The sequence below is a fragment of the Equus przewalskii genome, chromosome 11 (assembly GCF_037783145.1).
Source record: "Equus przewalskii isolate Varuska chromosome 11, EquPr2, whole genome shotgun sequence".
In the NCBI taxonomy this organism is placed as follows: Eukaryota; Metazoa; Chordata; class Mammalia; order Perissodactyla; family Equidae; genus Equus; species Equus przewalskii.
Window position 1 is genome coordinate 28,693,823 of NC_091841.1, and position 23,144 is coordinate 28,716,966.

Here is a 23,144-nt window from a genome sequence, read left to right on the forward strand (position 1 = left end):
ACGCAGCAGACACCGATTCAGGTTACCTTAGGAAGAAAAGGATTTATTGGAAGCCTCTCGGGGAGAGCTCTTCCCAGCCCCTGGAGAGGGCGGGAAACCTGTTTTGGAAAGAAGGAGCTCGAGGAGGCAAGAAGCTGCCCAAAGCCTGGGTTTCTAGGACAGGCTGCTCTGTGGGCCAGTCTGACCACCACTGACATCACCAGGGACAGTGTCACCATGGGATGCTGCAGTCACAGCCACAGGGAAGAGCTCCTGTGGTCCCTGACTCTTGGTGGAGGAATGCACAGCCTGAGCCTATAGGCTAGAGAGTGGGGGGCAGGACTGTGGTGCCCACCCCAACCAAGCCCTCCACCGGGGGAACTCCACATTGCAGAAGGCGCATCAGATAGCGGACAGCTCAACAAAGTGGCCGGGGCTCCTCCCCAAAGAAGCGTCCTATGCTGCCAACCACAGCCAGTGTTTGTCGAGGCTCCCTGGGCACCAAGGCCCCCTGTGCTAAGCTTTCTACAAGGATTATCACACAAAATCCTCTCGTTAGCCCTGAGGGGTGGGTGGCCAGGAGACAGGCATGGGGGAGGTTGGCGATTGGCCCAGGATTGCGTGGTTGGGAGGCAACATACCATGCCTTGGGGTGGGGGGCACCACTGTGCTGGGGCTGTGCAGACCTCATCAGGCCAGGGGGCCTGTTTCCAGCCTCATTTCCCCCCTCTACAGCTGCCATATATTGCAGGGGCCAGAAGCCTGAGAACTACATTTCCCAGAGTCCCCTGCGGCAGGGTTCCAGGTTACAGTCTGTCAATCACAGGTATTTGCTTGAGCTCTGGAAGGCTGGAGGGAGGCAGTGATGGCCGTGTGGGCTTTGCCAGATGTGACACTTGGCCAGTGACTTCTAGGGGTCTTCCAGTGGCTTACCCAGTTGTGGTGCAGGGGCACCTGCAATTCCGGCACTTCCTGATTTCCAAACACCAAGGTCGGGGCGGGGGGTGCTGCCTGCTCTTCACTCTTCCAGCTCTTTCAGGGGTTCTAGAAGCGCCTAAGAGCCCAGATTCAATCCTTCTCTGCTTGAAATCCTGTTTTCCTGGCTGCACCGTGCCTGAGACAGGACCTGGTAAGGAAGGCACTGGAAGAAGTTGGGGATGCTGGCAAGCACCTCGTGGTGGCAAGAAGGTGAGCAGTGGCTCCAGGCTCATGTCCCACCCGTGGAGCAACCCTGGAGGAGAGAGCTCCCCCCTCCTCCCCTCGGGCCCCAGCTAAATCCCAAAGGTGCCCTGTGTTGGCCCAGCTTGGTCATATGTCCATCCCTAGACTGTCACAGTGTCCAGGGGACACGCCCTCTGGATTGGCCAGCCCTGCACTCAGGCTGGAGGGCTTGGGAGGCTGGTCCACCCTGAGCCACGTGGACTGAGAACAGGGAAGTGACCTTTTCCAAAGAAGGGGGCTGACCTCGAGCAGGTGGACATAGCGAATGACCATGACAAGGGAACCAAGCCTGTCCCTGGTCCCTTCCTGTTTGCCTCCTTGGCGGCAGGGGTCGGGCGGACTTTGGAGGAGGTAGCAGGGACGTGCTGAAGCAGCTGACACTCAGCTCAGGTTCAGGAAGCCGCGGAGGAAGGCATGTTCTCCGGGAGGTCTCCGTGTCCTCCGTCCACACCAATGCTGAGTGCCAGCCTCAGTGTTCTCGGGGGGCCTCCTACACAGCCGAGATCTGGGGCTTACGGAGAGCTGATCCAATGCCAGGCACATTAAACCGGTCATCTCGTCTAATCCTCACCAAAGCTCCACGGGCACCCATTTCACAGATGAGGAAACCGAGGCTCAGAAAGACGAAGGCTGCAGCCAGCAAGTGGCTGAGCCCAGGCTCAACCCCGGGTCAGTCTGCTCCCAGAGCCCGTGTTTCATGACCCCACCACGCACCTCTCCATTTCCTTCTTGAAATATCTCGGCGTGTTGTGAAGGGGGAGCTGATTTGGTTGTAGAAGGAGATCGTGTCAGTCCAGGGCCGCGTCTGAGGCCTCAGCTCTCGGCCCAGGGAAGAGGCCGTTGGGGGTAAATGAGTGGGGGGCATGCAGTAAAAGTCTGGCTGGGGCTTTGCTCCTGGGGTAGGCCAGGCCCCTCCCTGCTTCCAGGACCCAACTCCACATCCCCTAAAACCAAGCTCAATGGACACTTCCTCTGAGAAGCCTTCCCTGCTGTGCCTGCCACCCTCCCCAGGATGCCTCCTGTGTCCCTTGTCCCCTGGGCTGCCCTCATCAGAGCCCCAGCTACAGTGTGTGTGTGTGTGTGTGTGTGTTTGTCTCTCTGTTGGACTGTGGACAATCCGAGGGCCGGGACAGGGGATTCCCTGGTGCCCAGTGTAGATCATGGTGCAGAGTGGACGCTCAGCAAACGCCCCATGAATGAATGAATGAGGGAGTGAATGAAGGCATCGCATCCCGGAGTGAGTGGCCCTGCTGACAGCCGGTCTGTGGGTGGCCAAAGCTGGGGGAGGGAGAATCCGGTCCTCTGCAGCCCAATGGCCAGAGTCCAAGGTCTGCTCATCTTCACGGGCCCCTCTCAAGCCAACTGACACGGAGGCCTTTGGAAGCCACGTGGCAGTAACATGCTGCCACCCCGGCTGCAGTCTGTTTACCTGACTGGGCGGATGGCTGCCTGGCATAGGGTGTGGCCTACACCCCAGCTTGCCCCACGCTGCCCGGGTCTGCCTCTTCTCTGACCGAGGCCCGGCTGCGAGCCCGGCTGCCCCTCTGCATCCTCACTGTGCCCACTGACTGTCCCCGGGGCCCTGGGTGGAACTTCAGAAGTAGGTGGCGCTGGGCTTGGGCACTGCCCCAGGGCCCCTCACCTCCCACTGGGCAGCCCTCCACCTCACGCCTCTTCCTCCTTCTCTTGGTGGCAGCGAGGGGGCCGGTGCTCTCTTGCCTCCTGCTCGGCCCCGGCCTATCACGCTTTCTCTTCCTGCCCACAGTGGAAGCGGTCAGCCTGGAGGAAAGATGCTGTCTTTGATCCTTGAGCCAGCTCTGCCCCTGTCCGGTGCACACCCTGACCATCGCTGGGCCTCAGTTTCCCCCTCTGTATTTCCGGGCTGTACAGAGGTAGATCGGGAAGGTTCCTTGAGGCCCACTGAGGCTGGGTTTTTGAGCTCAGTGCTGGAGCGGCCCAGCCCTTGGGGCTGCGTGGGAGCCCCCAATAGCAGCAGTTTCTGTGCCCGGAGGTGGGCCAGAGGGCTCGCCAGAGGACAGTGTGTTCCCTGCCCGTCCACCGCGCCCTCCTGGCCTGAAGGCCGTGGCAGCAGCAGGTGGAAGCGAGAGAGACTGCTGCCCGCATCGATGTCCCTGTCGGTCATCCCCCCTCCCCATCCCAGACTTTAGGCCACGTCCCTGGCCCAACACAGAGCCAGCAGCCCTGCTCCCAGCTTCCAGCCCCCTCCGCAGGAGTCACGGGTGGGGTGAAGCGGTCCTGGGGCTCACATCTGGGCATAGCCCCTTTGCCCAGCACGACCCCCTGGGCTCCCCGCTGCACCGGGAGGTAGGAGGAGAGGCTGGCCCAGGGCACCCATGGCTGATGGCAGCCTGCAGCCTTGAACCCTGCCCGGCCAAGCCTGAGGACAGGGGCTGGAGTGCCTGAAAGGTTCCCTTCCCCACCGGCTGGCGGCTTGGCCAGGTCTCCCTGGGTCTGACCCCTGGGGCTGGAGGGATCAGGGCTGAGCAGAGAGAAGATGGGGTGGGAATGGGGGGGGGGCTGTGTCAGGAGACGTGAGGGGGGAGAAGGAGCTGCTCGGGTTAGGGGTAGGCAGAGGGAGGGCCAGGCAGAGGGACAAGGGGACAAAGACCTCTGAACCCCATGAGCCCCACAGCCACGGCTCAGCAGCCTCCCACATACTTCCAGCCACTACCCACCAGGGCCTCCCAGGGCTCCCCAGGCCCCCAGCCCTGCCCCATGTGGTGGAGTCCTGTGGGCTGTGTGACACTGGCGGTGCGACCCACTCCGAGCCTCGGGCTCCTTCTCCTAGGACAGCAATGAGGAGCCCAGCCTGCCGGCCTTCAGCGTTCCCCAAGACCCAAGAGGGACTCCCGGAGACTTGCCCCCCTCTCCAAGGCACGGGCTGACTCACATCGCTGTCTGGGGAGGAAGCACAGCCCGGCTGGCGAGGGTCTCGCCACCCAGCAACCTGCCACGGCTCCGGGGGACGGGGGAGTTGAACATTAACCCCTTGGGTGAGTGGCTCCAGCTAAACAAACATGTGTTATCACGTGTCAACAGCAGTTAGGGCTGGGCTGCCCGGCTGAGTCAGAGCTCGGAGCAGCGCTGCCTGCCACCGCCGCCTGGGGGACCACCTTGGGTCAAGGCCCACCCACGTCTGCTGGCCGCCTGTCACTGTGGGATCCCAGGCGAGGCACTGTCCCTCCCTGGGCTCATTTGCCATTCTGCACAGGGAGAGACCCGGCCCTCTCTTATCTGGCCTCCCGGGAAGGCTGCGCCGTAGTTGGGACCGGGGGCCAGGAAGAGGGTTGGGGGCCTGGGCTGGGGCTGGGTTTCAGCGAGCGAAGCAGAGAAAACGCCTCTGGAATTAGACTGTAGGAAATAAAAGCACCTAATAATCCCTGACTGCTCACTGTGGATGAGACGGTGCCCACTCATCGTTTTGCTGTTTTATTTAATCCTCAATGGGGTGGAAACGACTATTGTGTCCCTTTTACAGCGCAGGAGACCGAGGCTGCTGCATCAGGAAGGGGTGGAGACAGAATCTGCTCCCGAGGTGCCTGACCAGAGGCCTCGCCATAATCCCAATGATTCCCCGTCTCCCTCCCATCCCTACCCAGTCTCCTCAGCGCCGCAGGCTGGCCCCACCTATCCCCTTTTAAACCTTCTGGATTGACCTCAAGAACTTATAATCATCCTTCCCAGAGGACACTCTGTCTTTCCGCATCTCCAGGCCTTTGCATGTGTCAGCTTGCCTCTCTGCCCTTTGGGTTTATGAACTCCTATTCATCCCTCAAGACCCTTCTTAATCTCACCTCCTCCCTGAAGCCTGCCTTGATTCCTCAGCAGAAATGGGGTCACCCTCCTCTTTACTCCCTCAGTGCTTCTCACAGACATCTATTCAAGCATCTATCACGCTTTCTCGCTGCTTGTGTACCTGCTATTTGTGAGGGAGAGGGCTGAGTTGCCATCATCTGTGCCCTTTGGGTGTCTAGCACCTATTTGGCGCTCAAGTAGAGAAGATTGTCAAGGGAGCAGGTGAGTCCGGAGAGACCCCCGGGGAAGCAGGAGAGGCACAGGGATGGAGCAGGGTCCCGTGGGCAGAGGAGGCGCGGTTTGTCTGACACAGAGGCATTGACCAGAGGAGGAAAGACCTGGAAAGGCTGCGTCCACGTTGACAGTGGAGACCCGCTCCAGCAGCCGTTTTAGGACGTCGGGGTGGAGAAGGATGTGAGCAAGGCCAGTTGAGCCTGCGTCAGCCAGTGAGGGAGGGGGCAGAGGCAGGGAGAAGGGCCGTGAGGGCCAGGTGTCATGCAGACTCGGGGTGGCACAGGCCACGCCAGCCAACGCGAACTGCTGACTTGGGCACCCGGCCCACTGGCGGGCTCCTACTGTAGCCTCACCATCCCAAAGTGCAGCCTTCTGCGCCCCTGGGGGACAACTGAGGCAGCTGCAACTCCGAGAGGGGCAGCGGGGTGTCCCCGCTCACACAGCCAGCCCGATGGGACCCCAGGCGGGGCCTTTCCTGGGTCAGCTCTGGTCACCTGGAGGCCCCAGGGAGCACAACGCAGCTCGGCAGGAGAAGGAGGTAGGGTCTCTGCGTTTGTGCGAGAGGGACCCCGGAGGGGCCTCCCTCACGCCGCAGGGGCCGGGAAGAAGCCACCACCGTCTGCTCCTTCCCCATCAGCTGCCGGCTCGGCTCGTGTCCCCACGAGGCTGGTCACACACACACCTGAACGGTGGGAAGCCTGTCGACTCGCAGGGGGCTTCTGGAACGGGAGTCCGCTTTCTGCAAACAGAACCCTGCTTCCCGCTCGCGTGATGGCAGCCTCCCAAGTCCGCCCAGGAGGGAACGACTGTCTCGGGGACCACGCTGCATTTCAGGGGAAAACACCAGAAACCCCTGGTCAGACTCGGGCCCCCTCGGCGCCTGGTTACACTTGTGTCGCCTCCCGGTCAGCACAGCAGATGCGCACCCCAGGCTGCAGGGACCCTGGCTGTCGTGTGACTCACACTCCAGATCTGGCCGGGCCTGCACCAGCCAGCGATCAGCGGCCCCGAGCCCCGCTGCAGGCTCCCGAGAGGTGACCTCAGTTCTGTCCAGCATCCTGGTCTCTCAGAACCAGGACTCTCTCCCCGGGCCCTTCTGACCTTGTCATCATTGAAGTTCCGGGAGCCCGCCCTCTGACCTCAACCTCCTCTCCTCCCTGAGAGCTTGTCCAGCTACTGCTCTGCTGTTCTGAGCATTGGAGCACCCCCAGGTCTTGGGCGCGTCTGCTTTCCCTGGCTAGGGGCCCACTCGGGTCACAGACTCATCCTCTCTTCCCTACCCTGTGCGCACTCCAGGGCTCTTCCATCAAGCCCTCTCCTGCCCACCTGCACCTCTATCCTCCAGCCCTGCCATCTGTGTGGGCCCCACCTGGCTGAGAGGCTCACACCTGTGCAGGGCGCGCAGCCACCAGCCTCCCGCAGGAGCCTACACCACCAACTGACGCTAGAAGGTGCCGGGTAAAGACTTCTGTACTGCTCCTACTAGGTTTTTAGTCCGCTTGCTTTCCCTGTCTCATTTCAAATCTCCTTCATGCTCCTCGAGCTCTGGGGCTCCTTCTCTCCTCCTGGCTCTCAGGTGACCTCGCCTCCTACTTCAGACACAATAGAAGCCCTCATGGTGGAAACTGCTCCCACACACCCACCACCCCTTCTCTTGTTACCAAGGAAGATGGACCCAAGCTCCTAAAGCCACCGTCCTCCCCAGACTCTCTGAACTCCCCCGCCCCCACCCCGAGGAGGCTCCCCATCCCAACAGTTAGACCCGCTTGTTCTTTATTAACAGAAGGAAGCACGTCCTCAACTCCACCTCCCCTCCAGCTGTCCGCCTTCCCTCCATCACAGCAAGGCTTCCTCTCTTCCCACCCTCAGCCGGGCGGGCTCCTCCCCAAGTGCCATCCCAGGCCTCACTCTGCCAGCTCAGGACCCTGACGGGGCACCTGTGTACCTGGGCCCAGAGGGCCCTGGGGCTCTGTCCTCTTCCCCTTGGTTATCTCACCTGCTTTAATTACACCCCACACCAAAGACTCCCCAGTCTTGCCTCCCCACCCCCAGCAGCACCTATTATATAACAGGTGTTCATTAAGAAACGCCATTTCACTCCTGCCACCCTGGATGCCGCCTGCTCGGGGCCTCGGCCTGGGTTCCCATCTCCAAACTCCCTGCTAGCCTTTAAGGTCCCTGAGCAGGGCCAGCAACGCTCTGCTTCCCCTTGACAGACGCAACAGGGTGAGTCACCTCCAAGAGGTGGAAGTCACTGTCTGCTGCAGTTTAGGGGAAAAACTCACAAATCTGAGGAGAAAACAGAATGCGGTAACAGACTACCTTTTTAAAAGAACGTTACTGCAGTCACCTCCATGAGACTGCAGGCCATCTCCCGTCCCCCCGATTAGCAGCCTTCCAACCGTTTCCAGGAGCAGGAGCTCGACACCCCGGGAGAGCGAGCGGCAGAGGTGCCAGGGAGGGGGAGGCGCCCTTCCCACCCCTGCCCATTCTGCAGGATCCACACGCTTCTCCTCTGAGCCGATCACAGGCAGTGCCCAAGCCGGGACATCAGAAGGCTGATCTTCTCCCCCTCCGGTGTGCCAGGGTCACACCTGCCATGACCCTGGGCTACAGAAGTGCCCTGGAGGTCAGCAGCTTGTGCCATGCTTGGTGCCACCGGGGTCTGCAGCACACATGAGGCGGCGCACGTCAGTGACAAGGGTGGGCATCTGTGAACAAAAACCACACAGGGCTCTGCGCGGCATGCCGCAAGCTGGCGGCCACCGGTCACTGGAAAGGAGTAACCCACTGGAGAGCAGAGAGAAAGCCCGTGCCCGCATGAGCGGCCGAGCGCCAGACAGGTGGGCCCTCGCTCAGCCTCTCTTCCTGCGGGAACCCAAGTTCGGGCGGACATTTCCACCACCCGGGAAGTCTGCTTTCCAGTGGGTTGCACCCCTCACCCCGGCTGCCCTCATCGGAGGGGACGCAGCTCATCCTGAAGCTTAGCTGGCGACCGGACCAGGTGTCTACACTGACTTCCAGGCGCCGGCAAGACGAGCCCTGGGGATGAGCGGCTTGCTCAGGGGCACCGGGGTGCTGCAGAGCTGGGCAAACTCAGGTTTCCGGACTCTATGCCAGTTGTATTTCCTCTTCAACTAGGTTTTGCTACATTAACTGGAAGAAAAAAGGCCCCCGACAGTTTGCGGTCTGTCAGTTTTGTCCAATTCGGTGAGGCAGGAGCCACTGACAATCAGGCTGCACAAGCGTCCTGGGGTTCCGGGCTGGGGTGTGAGTTTAGAGGGAGCCTCCCCGTTTCGAGAAGGACGGGAGCTCAGGCCCTGGTCTCTCAGACCGAGTGGAAGCAGCCGCGAAGGGACCAGGGCTCCGAGGGCCCCAAGCTCTGAGACAGAAAAGCTCAAGAAACTCTGATTTTACCAATTCTACCGTAAATGAAGACCTTGTGGAGGAAGTCAGCGCTTTAATTTTTTCTTCTCAGATACAGTGAACACCGGCCAAATTGTTTTAATTTCCGAATTTATTAAAATGATTAACCTCAATACTGCAAGTGCATGTACAAAATATTTGTAAAAAATGTTTTTAATGAAACGTTAAAGAACTTACCTCAAATGCTGAAAAAGTCCTTTTTTCATTCTTTCAGTACAAGGAATACATTGTATCTCAAAAGTATTACAACTCAGCAAAACAATTTAAAACAGTAATTTGAAAAACGATTGAAAATTGAATACTTTACATATATTTCTATGATCGTTTCCTAATTCTTACAATGCCAAAATCTTTACCAATCATTGCATAAGCTCAAGCTAAGTTTATTGAACGCAACCTTTTCGCGGCGGTCGCCAGTGTGCGGGCTCGCGCTTCCACGCGGACAAGCTACGGCGGAGCCACGGTGGCCCGGGGCCCCTAACCTTCAAACGGAAATTGGCTTTTCCTGGCGGACGCTTGTGCACGCCAACTCCCGGGCCGGCCGCCGCCAAGGGCGCTGCTCAGACCCACGGGAGGATCGGCCTCCAGAGACAGGCCGGAACAGAGTCCAAACATCGTAAATAAGTTACTAAAATTAAGCTTAAAAATGGAGAGAAGTGGGAAATGTGGTATTTTGTTGCTTTTTCCTTAAGACTGAAATTCCTGAAAGGGCTATTGTTGGTATTCCAAGAAACAGCTCCAGATTGAGTCTCTGAACCTCTTCCAACGCTCCAGACTAGGGGGACTCTGCAGACAGGCTGGGCCGGGCCTTGCTTAGCCGCGGGCCTCCACTTGCCCTGCAGAGGGTCTCTAACGGGCTCCGAGGGCCTCGGGACAGGCCTGGCGGGGCCGCCCTACTTCTGGAGGTGACGCGCGCTGGCCGGAGCAGAGCGGGGCGAGTGTGTGTGTGTGCAAGGCAGCCGGCCACGCGCTCCCACGCGAATACCTGAGGGTGCGACTGCGCCGCCAACAAGGAGACGGGTAAGACTACGGGAGTAATGCCTCGAAGAACAGGAGGAGAAAAACAATTCTAAAGTTAAAAACCTTTACGAATATTATTAACTTCTATTTGAAACCTACTAGCAACAGTTTAAAGGAACTTAGTTTAAATGATGTCCCCAGAGCCTGGAAACCGGTAGGAATCAGTAAGTCCTAACAGTAAGCATTGAGGTTTTCTCCAGCGGACTTTTCGTTACCTGCAGATTCCTTTGAATATTTTAAGACATGGGCTACTTTTCTCTAGACACTACACGAGTCCTCTAAATTGATCTCACTTAGGAACACTGGATATCTGAAGTACATGTACACATTTCCCAGAAATTAAGAGACCCACTGGCGTCGAACACCTGTTACAGATTTATATTCCCAAATTCTTCGCCCAATGATTTGTAAATTAATCCAGAGACATGAAAGATTGGTATGGAACATAAAGTAATAATCAAAAATTTGCTCATTAAGTTACTTAAAATTAATTTCTCTTCTCAAAGTGCTTCAAAAAACAAATTAAATCTGACTCCTCTTTTGTTTAACTGATAATATAGTCAAAAAAATCTTTGATATTTTCATACATAAACATAAGCCAAGAACTCCCACTGATGCAGTGCTTAAAACTATATATTTATAATTTCCTATTTTATTGGCATGAATATTTCTAAACTTAAAAACCTTCCTGGTAAGTTCTTTTAATTTCTTATGACAAAAATTTCTCACAACACACAAATATTTACAACATATACACTGTTTTCAGTTCTTTACAATGAATTTCAAAGACAAACATTTTTTATAGGTTACCACAGAACAAAAGCTGTGACTCATGTTTTTATTTCATAAACTATTATAAGTTAAAGTGAATAGAGTTTTTAATATTCCTTGTAGCATTTTACAAGTGCAACAGAAAGCTTGAAGACCCAAATGAAGACAGCTGTAGTTCATTAGATAAATGTTGCTTGTTGTCATCACATTGTTCACAGCAAATTTTTGAAAAAATAAGCACCAATCATCCTTGCAAAGAACAATTTTATCTAAAAGGATTGAAAAGTGTTAAATACAAGGTCTTTAATTTACATGACAAGCAATAAATACGCTGCATTGGAACTCATCTTGCACACCGCCACCCTCGTACATATAATGTACTGAGAAGGGAGCCACCACGAATGTCACTGTACTTTTGTTTTTCAAGAAACCAATCTGACTCCCAACCGATGGTTTGCTATTTTAACCAAGGCCACGACAGTACACCTGGGCCAGCAGACAGTGTGAAACTGACACAACTCCAAGGGGAAACATCTAGCAAGTAAATCAAAAAGCCAAAGATCATTGCTGGTGATATTAGCATATACTAGAAAACCTTAATATGCTGCTACTATGATTTGTTTTAAATTATTGTTTAGTCATATATTAAAGAGCCAGGTGATGCTCTTAAAGTTAAAAAAAAAAAAAAAAGAAAACTGTGTAGCCATGTTATTGTCTTCAACGTCCTGGGTGGAAAGTCGCTGTCACTGTACAGTTTTGCTTGAGCCTTTCTTTCACAACAGGGCTTAGCCTCTATCTCCGAATTGCACATAAGAAGGCTACTGAAAAAGCACAATAAAAATCTGCACAAACCAGACTTCAGGAGAGTCCGCGCGCGGTACGCGCGACAGCACTACGCTGAGAAGGGAAGAGACAAGAGAAGTGCTGCCACTAAAATGTTTCGGCTGAGGAATAATGGACTGGAATTTTTTATTTCTTTAAAGTAGTTATCCCAGGTCAGCTTAAGACCGAGAGCTTACGCGTTAAGCCTCAGAGACTGATCCTCTCTCCTCCTGGAGGAAATGTCAATGTCTATGGAGTCCTTCCCAACTATCAGCCTCAATCGCTTGGCGGGAGGAAGAGGAATGAAGTCATCTTCAAAGTCGTCGTCGTCGTCGTCCTCTTCGTCGCCCTCCGAAGAGGAGGGGCCGTCGGTGCTCTCCTCCTCATACTGACTGTAGTCGCCGACTTCCATCTGAGACTCCAGGAGAGAAAGGGGGTCACTACAGCACACCCCGTTTTCATGAAGCCCCTCCACATAGGACCCCCTACCTTCCTCGTCCCGTTTGAGCTGGATTTTTAGCTTCGTAGAACTACTGCCCGATCCTGAGTTAAATCCATTGTTAAGCTTTGCTACATAGAGATTATTATCATTTTCATGGTCTTTACTCAACTTGATGCTTATTTTTGAAGAATTCATTCCATCACTCTCTTGGTCATTTGCCTTGCTGCTGCTATCATGACGCCTGCGAAGAGTCAATTTGGGAATCCCAGAGTTATTCTCCAGGATTAACTGTGCATCATACCTTGTGATTCGCCTCTTCTTTTTACTTTTTGCAGTTCTGAAGTTGTCTTTTGCTTTGAAGCTATCTGATGTCACAACCGAACCGCCCCCAGGCGAAGGGGCCCAGTCCGTGTAGCTCCCAGGCAGGCCCTCTGGGCCGCTGTGCTCGCCCTGGTCAGAGTGGGACCCCATCACATCCAGCGCCACACCCGCTTTTCCAGGGGAATCATGCACCGGAGTGGATTCCTCGGGTTTTGCCGACTGTTTCACAAGTTTTCCTTGTCGCGATTTCTTTTTCGACATGCTGTTGTCAGTCTTATGACACTTTGCTTCCCCATTTTGTGCAGTTTCGTGAGCCAGTTCTTCTTCCTGCACTGCAGGAGTCGGCTGCTCGCCACTGTCAGGGCAAGGCTCCGTCGAGCTGTCCTTATAGCCGTCCAACGTATTTGGTTCAAGCTTGATATCAGAGGTCTCCTTCAGATTCGTTCTCGTCCTCATCGACCGCCTGGGGGTGTATGTGCAGGGAGCGCCCTCCCCATGCGAAGGAGCACCTCGGCCAGAGTTCTGTTTGTGCTCTCTTGCTGCGTGTCTCGTTAAGCACCCACCAGCCACGTTGGCCTGGACTGGTCCCTCGGGCTCCTTATCTTTTTTAATGGGCAAATTTTTATACAGAACTACTTTAGGCTCTTTAAGTACCAAGTTTCCCATTTCGAGTTTTCTCGAAGCGCTCTTTTGCTCCAGCCGTTTGCAGTGATTTCGGAGTTTTGTCTTTGAAGGTAAAGGCTTTGCGGGCTTCCTCAGCGTCTTTGGTGCCCTGGAGCTGCTGGCGTGGGTTAGCGTGGACGAGGTAGAGCGGGCAGAGGCTGGCGGCCTCGTCAGTCCTCTGCCCTTGCTGTTCTTCTTCACACCAATGGAAGATTTTCGGGTAGAAGCTGCAAAGTTAAAGAAAATAAAAACAAGGGTGAAAACCATTCTTGGTAACACAGCAGCGTACAACAAGACAGTGCCCCAACCCAGGCCAGTAGCTATGAAATGTCCAGGTTATACAAACGTGTGGAAGACAGACCTGGCCCCCAGCTCGGCTTCTGCCAGCACGTAAGCATTCCCTACACTGTCTCCCTTTGAGTTCTCCGAGTTCTGCCGCGTCTGCTCATTTCTGAGGTAAGTAATTTCATGGTTAAAGAGCTCTGAGCATAGCAAAGATTGAGATTTCACTCCAAGCTTGTCCTTCATCATGACACTGGTCCAAACTAAATATTTCTTTTCCTGATTTAGTATTTTACCACATAAAAGACTCGAAGTAAAGCTAAGTAAAAATCAGTGTTTCTTCCCTTTCACAAATTCTTCTTAAACTCATCATTTTAAATATGTTTCCCAAATCCATCACTCATTAACTCAAAGTAAACATATGACTCGGCCAGTAATACAGGACAGAAAGACGTTACCAATGGGCCCTGAGACACGAAGTCTATCACGATGGTCTCACACAAGAAACAGAACTCAGAGCCGTGCTCTTCCTGCCAACAGACATTCCCCCCAAGTGCTGCACTATTCTGAGGCGTTCCTGTCAGCCCCGGGAGGAGCAGCAGAGACTCCGAAGGGGTTCAGGACTGACTCGGCCCCTCCCTCCAGTGAGGGTGGGCTGCCAACGAGCAAAGAGAACGGGGCAGAGGCATGCTGCTGGCGTGACACTCTCGGGACAAAGGAGGATCCAATTTCCTTCCTACGGACCAGGATACAAACAGCTTGTGATGATCCCACTGGGAATGACAACTTGAGAACTAATGTGACAGTCCAACAGGTTCTCGAAAGGCTTGTGTGTGACTCTAGTTTACGTTGCCCCGTAACGAGCCTCCGACCTGCCACCGACTTTCTGCCGTCTTCAGGTTTTTTCTCTATAGTTACCTTTGGACCTGCGTTTGTAATGTTGTATATGAGTCAAATTCTCAATTACTTAGCCCTCCCATCCTCCACCCGAAAACCTCCTCCCCATCAAAATACTCCTTCAAATCACTCACTAGCGAAGCTGAGACGACCAAACGAATAATCACCATTTCTCGCCAGGAAACAAGGAGAATAAAAAAACCACCAAAGTGGGTAAATCCAGCAAACTGCCCAACAAAGACTCTCGCTGACTACATGCCTGAGGGTTGCCAGGGCGACTGCTGCTCCTTCTGCACGGCTAAGCAAGTAAGTTACCATTAGTTAGTTCACACCGAGAGGAGGAAGAATGCATAACACGCATTCCACAAACATCAAACCAGCAAGAACAGAAGGCTCTGTACTCAAGATCGGCTCGTGAACGGCTTCAGGGCACTCAAAGCAGCAGAACTCCCAGGAAGGAGATCCACTGACTGAACCAAGAACACGCTCATCCATGTGGGCTACTCCCAAGGAGGCGGCGTATTTTTAGAAGAGTAGAAGTAGTAAAGCTTGGATGCCATTCGAGAACTGACGTATCATGAACTAGAATTATACGGAACTTACTAGAAATTATCGTTTAAATATAAGGACGTTCAGGGAATTCTTTCGCTGCAGTATTTCTTTATGCTTACAAGGCTTCCCACCAGGTGGACGGAGACGTTTACTGACATGAACACACACTGGGGCCCTGGTGCTCGGCCTTCTCAAATGTGACTGACTAGGCGAATCCTCTGCTCAGCCTAGGACTCCTCAAGGGCCGCTCCAGGTCCAAACTCTGCTTCTCAAGCCTCCTTTGCCTTCTCCCATCCCATTCGCATTTCGTTCCTGCCATTACCGACACAATGTCACATGCGCTTTGTATTCTTGACAGCAACCCCCGTAATTTGGATCCAGCCTTGTCCTCTAATGAGAGCCTTTGCCTGACAACCTCCTTGCCACGAAACCCAGCGAATACTTTCCAGCCCTTACCTTCTTCCTTCCTCTGCAGAATGTGCGATCACTAACCACCCTTGCTCCTGACAAAGCCTCTCCCCGGGGCCGTCCGCGAGAGCGCTCTCCTGACCGTCCTTCCACGTCCCCGTGGCTCTTCCCCCACCTCCCCTGCACTGCATTCCTCCCGCTCTGCTGGCCTAGGCTCTCCAGACACTCTGCACATGGTCTCTGGGTGCTCAGCATCCGCTCCTCCATGGCTAGCACCATCAAGATGCTGGCAGTTCCCGAACCGCTTTCTCTAGCCTGATTCTCCTAATCCCCGAACGGCCGGAACGCTTTTCCTAGTGCGCCACGTCACTTCTGGGCTTTACCCCTTTTAATAACCTAAGGCCCTAAGAATCAAGTACACAGTTTTAAATTAGGGTCACATCCCTTCTTCCCAGCCTCTCCAGCCAGGATGAACTTTCTTCAACTCCTACACTCGTCCCCCTTTCTTCATCAATGAAATTCCTCTGCTTTGAACGTGCTTCACTTGGGCAACTTCTCACCCCACTTAAGACTCAGCTTCGGAAACCCTGCTCTCGGGGAGCCCGCCACGACTTCCTGCCTGAGACAGGCTACCCTTCCCATGTATTCTCACGAGCCCAGAGACTCCCTTACTTGGGCACTTATTTCAATCCATTAGATGAATCATTTCACGGTGATTCTGAATCGGGGCTCTCCCCCTTCCACCCGTCCTTCCCACAGAGTCACTGTCAGCTGACTGCAGTGAACCGCTGACAAAGCACTTCAGTGTGTTTGTTTGTGTTCTAAAAACCACAAAACGGACTAAATTGCTGCTCCGCATTATTTCCGTACAGATTTCCCTTTCACGTTTACGTATTTCTCTGTGCCTTCTCATTTCATTTGAAAAGGATTCTCTCATCAAAAGCCCACCTAAAAGGTGTGCTCCTCAATGAAAGGTCAAAGACGACACAAACAAGCTGGGCAAGAGATGCGAGCAACGGGACCAAGATGACAGTCCGGGACGTGCCAAGGGCTCTCACTGTCCCAAGAAGGTACCACACTAGCCTTGGGGGCTTCGAGAACGCCAGTGACAGCAGGCTAAAGACGGGGCCACAATGGCACTAACAAAAGTCTCTCGAGAGACTAGATTCTGACTAAGTGGAGTTAAGGTATGCCTGTGGCTCCCTGGCTCCTGCACTAACACCCATGCATGGCTCGCTTCCCTAGTGGCTGCGACATGTCCCAAATGCATAAACCTAGACAGCAATTTCAGGTGGAGAGACACAGTCTTAGCAATTATTGCATACTAGGTGCTATGCAAAATAGCCAAGGAACTATAATCTCAATCTTAACAAGCATTCTTTGAAGAGCTATTACAGCTATGTGACAACCAAGCTTCACAGACTAGAACGTCTAAGACTGTCCATCTAGGGAGGGGCAGAGCTGGGATGCCGGCTGAAGTCTGTGGCTCGAGACTCCAAGTGTGTAGCCATGCTATTACACTGCTTCTAAGGTATACCCACCAAGTTCTGACGGTGCCAGGCCCCACTCAAGGGGCAAGGACCCATGGCACGGCTATCATCGTCACTTCAGGGTGTCCTCAAAAGCCTAAGGTAGCCCTGTGTGGGCATGAAGAATTACAGCCAGATACAAGAGCAGCAAATGATGACAAAACTTCCTAAGGGCTTGGGCTGCGTCCACGCTCTTTACAGAAAAGCCCCAGAAATACACACCATCAGTCTGAATCAAGGTAAACACGAGGCCTGCACACGGCGTGGCATCTTCAGAACCCGAGGACCCAGAAAACCCTCAATAGGACTTTAAAGACTTAAGTTCAAGGAGTTTATTAGGCACAAGAAGCAGCTTCTACCTTACGTGACCAACACAGACTGGCAACGGCCGCCTGGAGCAATGTTGGAAAGGACTCTGAAGCAGCCTGTAGGCCCAGCAGAAGAGCATTCAGATCACTCAGTGAGGTCTGTGACAGGCGAGAGAGAAGTGGTGACCCAGCCCACTCTTCCCAGGACAGGAGCTCCTTAGTTAAGGTAAACTTATTCCACTGGCTGAGGCTTCTGGATCTTGCACTGACTTGTGGCATTTACAGTGACTCATGTCCCACATCACAGCACTGATTATGGGCGGTGGCCCAGCCATTTAGGCACAAGAGGCCTAAAAAAGCAGAATCTTCTGCTAACAGCATTATCATTGAGGTCTGTGGACTGAATTTGTGAAAATGGATTTCTTGCTGTCTCCCCTCTCTGAATCCTAAAGCAAAACAGTCAAGTTGTGGCTCTCAAGACACCTTTCAAAAAAGGATCTGTGTGGAAGGAAGAACTAATTTTCCTTCCGACTAGGCAGAAATGTTTCTTTAGAAAGACTACACATGCCGTTCAAAGAAAGCAGTTCCTGTGTCAGCTGCTAACCTCCAGCCGAAGTGCAGACTGAAGACGGGCAGCCAAGCCCAGAGAAAGCAGCCGGCACCCACCCCGACCACGGATGCCCACCCCTCTGGAGGAAAGGCTCGGGCCACTCCGGCGGCATATCCAGCTGCAGTTTCAAAGCCTCTTTCCTTCAAACAGGTAGAAGGGTATGGCTGAGACACAAAACACCAAAAGAAATACAGTCTAACAGAATCATGTAAGCTCCTGAGCAAATGCCGCTGTGAGCAAGACTGGACGCCCCACGGTCTCAGAGGAGTGCAGGAAGCCTCCGGCTCCTGCAGAGCACTGAGCCACATGTGTCAACTGTCACACGACCCTCAAAGGTGGTCACACCAACCCTTCAAGTACTCAATTCTTCCGCACAAAGGTAATTCGAGTACGCTAAGCGCCTACCATAGGCAGTCACTGGAAGTGCTGTACTCGTATTCTGTACCACCGAGACTACAGCTCCGAGGATGGCCTGCTCCCTCCAGACTTAGAAAATGGCAATAACAGTCCGCTCTGGACAGTCACTTGTGTACCTGCCCTATCCTGGAGCTACAGCACAAGCTCCCTGAGGGAGGGGCCCAAGTCTCACACACCGTTGTACCTTTTCAACCAGCCGGCTTTTGGTAAGTATTTCATTTATTAATAAAGATTCCTTAGATGGTCACATGGTACACTCAGCACTTTCTAAAAAATAGCTGCATCCTGATCTTTTAAACTAAGTAGTATACTGAGCTCAGTATCTATACACAGGTAATATAGTTAATGCAGAAAAACACAAGACACCCCCACAAATGTCACAGAGCCATTCAACGTGGACAGTGTCACGGCTGTCTCCACGTGTGGCGGCAGCCTGCTTCCAAGTGTTTTTATGTATATATTTATAAAATCGGCTTCACAAGCCTCCAGTTTCACCAAGGAACCAGACTCAGCAAACAGACGTTGATTATGCCGCATTTATTATTAGAACCGACAGTCAACAGTGGATGGCGGACTACCTGGCCTTTTCTCTTTGGACATACTGACCGAAGAGGAGCACAGCACTGCTCTTAGCTGACAGGCTGCGCTGGGCCTCTGAGTCCTAGCAGCAGGTGGGTTCAGCGACAGTCACCATCAGGGGACACACCTTCCCTTTTCCCCAGGATTTTCTGTAGGGGAGGAGGGCACCCAGCGTTGGTTGCAAACATCTGAAGACAGGGAGAAGAGCCTCAAGTGAGCAGCTCTCAGAAGGGACTCAGGCGCTAAGAAGTGTCTGTGGACATGGGCAGCGCCCGAACAGGCATACTTTGGGGAGCAGCAAGTCAGAGCTCCTAAGCTGCATTCCTGTCAGACACAAGTCAGACTAAAGAGCTGACTGCTCTAGCGGCACCTAGAGGAGACTAGTGTCACCAGATGAAACCCAGCAGCAATCAGTGCTTCCAGGACTGCAAAGCGCCAGACACGAAGTGTTTCCTTTTGCTTGTTCAGGCTTCCTTCTTTCTTTCCTCTTTCTTCTTCATTCTCTCCTTCCCAGTTTCCATTAGATCTTGCACCAAACACAACTGGTATCTTAAAGCTTGCTTCTTCTCAACTCTCTCGCTACTTTCGGTAATGGCTAACACAACACGCCACAGTACAGCGACGTTCAAAATGCTCCTCTATCACAATTCTGAGTCTGGTAACTGGTGGTTTGGTAAATTGGGTCACTCGTTTTGGAAAAAAGCAAGCAAGCAGTAAAAAGGTGGAAGCCTCGAGGCCAGAAGCTATCGACTCCGCAGGTCCCTCATCCACCCTGAGACTGGCTGGGCGCGGGGACATGCCTGTGCCTGCGAGTCCGCCCAGTCCTTTGTCTTCTCAGAGGACCTAACGACATCATTAGCATGAAACTAACACTTGAAAATGTGTCTCTCAAACATATGACGATCCTGGAACGTATGATGAAGAATTTAACATCCAGTTACCGAGTGTTCCAGAAAGGCAGACAATCCCATCTAGAGTACCAGGCTGAATCTGGAGGCAGGATACAGACTGCCTGTGAGCTCAAATCACTTCTAGAACCTTGCAGTGCTGCTGAAGCGCACGAGTCCGAGTTTCTCTCAATATTTAAAAGATCAAAACTATTGAAGCATGCTTTAGAAAGAAAATTATGTGAAAATACTTAAAAAAAAAAAAAGATATGCTTATCAAATCTCCCTTACTTACTTGCATTGTTTTTTTCCTGAGTGGTATCTGCATCAGTGTTAGAGCTGACAGATTGACTGTCTGAATTTTTGCTGCTGTCCCCTAACTTTTTAAGCCTATTTAAGCGTTTGTCTGTTTCTCTGAGTCCGTATTTGCTATTGATAACAGGAGCAGGCGCAGGCAGTCCCACTCTGGATTTAAAAGCACCAGTTCCCCGTCTGAAAGAGAAAACAGCACAGGTTAAACAAACAGCATCCTTACTTACAACAAGCTTGCTGCTGAGGACCCCTGGCCACATGAGGTCAACAGACGTGATGAACTGATGAGGCCTCAATCATCACTAGAAATCTGTTAAGTCTAGGACTCTCAAAAGAAATTAAATGTACATATAAAATCAATGCAAAACACCTTCTAGATTTAAAATAAAACCAACTGTTATGACTACTGTCAATCAACTGTTAATTGCCCATGAGAAACTATTGGATCCTGTAGAATTTCATGTGTAGGTAAAAACAGATAACTAATTGTTCAATTTCAAAACTGGTTGGTGCAATAGCTAGGTCTAAAGTGTACCTTAAATAACCCACCTGTTAATTATGTTGCAGCTTTGTTCTGCACAATTTAAGACTACATTACTGAATACTGAGAATTAAGGAATTAAAAAAAAGAAATCAGAAAATTTCCATAAATTAAGTCACAACTTAGAACTTAATGTTACACACAAATAAACAAACCCTAATGAAATACTGCATAAGAAGGCTAGGCTATATTAGTGAAAATTTGACTGCTGGAACAATAGAAACTGTTAAATAATTCCTTCAAAGTTATTGAAATAAACGTGAAGGATCATAATTAACAAAACGTAATAAATAAAAGACATCAGAAGGGCCGGCCCGTGGCTGAGTGGTTAAGTTTCTGCACTCTGCTTTGGTGGCCCGGTTTTGCCAGTTTGGATCCTGGGCGCGGACATGGCACCGCTCATCAGGCCACGCTGAGGCGGCGTCCCACACGGCACAACCAGACGGACCCACAGCTAGAACATACACCCATGTGCTGGGGGCTTTGGGGAGAAGAGGAGGAAAAAAGAAGAAACAGACATTAAAAGTCTTGCTGTCACCACTGGACAAGGACGATGTGTGTGCCCTGTGTTAATTATTTCTATTTATATAAATTCTTCTAAAGGGAGGGTGCTTATAAGAGCTTCTCCTAACTTCCTTAATGAATCTAGCTTGGCAAATCTGTGCTTTATTCCGTGTATAAAGGTAAATTTCTACTCAGCTCTCTTAAAAAGAATAAGTAAATTCTAAATTAATGAGGTTAAAAAAAAGTGCTACACTGCACTTAAAAATGAGAAATCCCTTTGGCCAAAATTGCCTTCACTGGCTTGCCTTTTACCGGCTCAGCTTGTGAAAGCCATATAAGAACAGATTTTGACCCTGTGGCCAAACTGTGGACACCCTCTATCACACAAGCAGTGCCACCCTCCGTAAGATCCCATGTGATTTATTTTTTCCAGGATGTAGACGAAGAGAAAATAATTTTTCTCACCTGAGGAATCAGAATGTTTTACCTTTTGCTAAGGGACAATGGAAGCTTTATTTTCTCTCCCTACCTTCTTCCCTCTTGATGCTAGAGAGCACAGACCAAAACCTAATGCAGAAACTATTTTTGGTAAGCAAGGTGGGCATTCTTCACCTCCCCAGAATGGATCTGGAATTCGGCTTTTATTTATTTATTTTTTTTTTGAGGAAGATTAGCCCTGAGCTAACATCCGTGCCCATCTTCCTCTACTTTTTTATATGTGGGACACCTACCATAGCATGGCTTGCCAAGTGGTGCCATGTCCACACCCGGGATCCGAACCAGCGAACCCCCAGGTAGCCAAGGCGGAACGCGCGCACTTAACCACTGCGCCACTGGGTCAGCCCCTAGAATTCAGCTTTTATTAACGCTTTTGTAAAAACAACAACAAAAACTTACTTTGGGACTGCCTCAATTCTTTTTTCAAAAAGGGCAGGAGAAATCACTGTGAAAACCTCTAGGGAACCTTCACCAAGCAGGCACCCAGTTAGACTGCACTCCGTTCAGGGAGCACATGAGTAAACCCCAAAGGCGACTGAACTTCATATGGATTAAGAAGGCAGGACATTATTTTCAGATATTCTATGCCTTTTTACCATAACTTGTAACATTCTGCTTCATTTCTAGAAAGGTGGACCATACATAAGTATGCTTAAACACAAAATAAATTATTGTAGTGGAATTATTTTATCTGGAAATTCGAGTTTTTTTAAGTGAAACTCTGCCATTCACCTGCTTCTCTACTTCTCTTATTTCTTATGTAAAAGTGAAGCAATCCCAGGACAGTTTAGCCATAAAGCAAAAGTTAACAGTATCTCCCAACCAGCCTCCGCCCCCAGAGCCCTGGGGCACCAGATGAACCATCCAGCAGCATCCTACTCCTTTTACCGTGGTCGACACACCTATTTAGCCTGTTGTTTCTTTTTAAGCAAACAAAACCAAAATAGGATAATACCATACATTTTACTCAACAATCAGCTTTCTTATCATTACATGATGGACAAATAAATCTGAATTGAACATGTTTTGAGAGTTGTGCTTTTTACATTGAACGAACATTCCATAATTTATTCAATCACTCCCCATTGGTGATTACTGAAACTTGCGGGGTTTTTTGGTTTGTTTTCGCTTGCCACCGTGAACCCTGCTACTACACTGCTCTCGAAACCAAATCCTTACTAACTAGTGCTTAGATTTCCACTGGACAGACTCTTCCAATTGGGAATGACTGCCAGGTAACAGGATGAGTCTGGTTCTAACAGACATTGCCAGAGCACGTTCCCAAAATGTTACAGGAAGTCGCAGCCCTCCTAACATTGCACGAGTGCCTGTTTCCCACGTCCTCACCAGCAGTCTACAGGAGACGCTGAAAGTTTGCAAATCCGATAGTGAAATGAACACCCAATTGTTGTTCTACTGTCCCTGTTGACGGTCGTCACTTTCTGCGCAGACTCTCCTTACTTCTTTTCTGTTGGAGTCTGTCTTTTCCTGTGAGCTTACAGGAGCTTTCTGTTACCAGGATATTAACTCTTGGCAATATGTGTACTTCCCCCCCTCCAATTTATCATCCATCTTCGACTTTATTTTTGGTCATTCAAAACTTTTTTTTTTTTTTTTCAAGATTTTATTTTTTTTTCCTTTTTCTCCCCAAAGCCCTCCAGTACATAGTTGTACATTCTTCGTTGTGGGTCCTTCTAGTTGTGGCATGTGGGACGCTGTCCCAGCGTGGTTCAATGAGCAGTGCCATGTCCGCGCCCAGGATTCGAACCAACGAAACACTGGGCCGCCTGCAGCGGAGCGCGCGAACTTAACCACTCGGCCACGGGGCCAGCCCCTCATTCGAAACTTTTTATATTCACCGTTTTACTTCTTTCAAAAGATCTCCACTAGCCCAAAGTTAGACATATATTCTAATCTTTTTCTTATAGTTGTGCATTGCATTTTTCAATTTAGCCCTTTAACCCACCTGGAATTTATCTCACATATGGCACGAGATGGGGGCTTAGCTTGGTTGTTTTCCAGATGCACAATGAATTATATCAACATGACTTATTAAATAAATCATTTCCCCACGAGTGGTATTAGATCTCACACATACAAGACTG

The 23,144-nt window shown here is 51.4% G+C and overlaps 1 protein-coding gene and 1 long non-coding RNA gene across 6 annotated transcripts in view; one reads left to right on the forward strand and one right to left on the reverse strand.

Annotated features, from left to right (window-relative positions):
* Window positions 1–2,964: 2,964 nt before the first annotated feature.
* On the forward strand, window positions 2,965–4,602 carry LOC139074383 (uncharacterized). Its single transcript, XR_011523947.1, has 2 exons — window positions 2,965–3,092; window positions 4,010–4,602. It is a non-coding gene; the product is annotated as an uncharacterized lncRNA (long non-coding RNA).
* Window positions 4,603–8,749: 4,147 nt separating this feature from the next.
* The window catches only part of KMT5B (lysine methyltransferase 5B), a 53,385-nt gene continuing 38,990 nt past the window's right edge, over window positions 8,750–23,144 (reverse strand). For all 5 annotated transcript variants that reach the window (XM_070564334.1, XM_070564333.1, XM_070564335.1 and 2 more), the window contains 2 exons: window positions 19,480–19,676; window positions 8,750–12,942 (listed from right to left, as the gene is read on the reverse strand). In XM_070564334.1, the coding sequence (XP_070420435.1) occupies window positions 11,483–12,942; window positions 19,480–19,676 (1,657 nt within the window). In that variant the 3' untranslated portion in view covers window positions 8,750–11,482. The remainder of the gene's footprint in view (window positions 12,943–19,479; window positions 19,677–23,144) is intronic.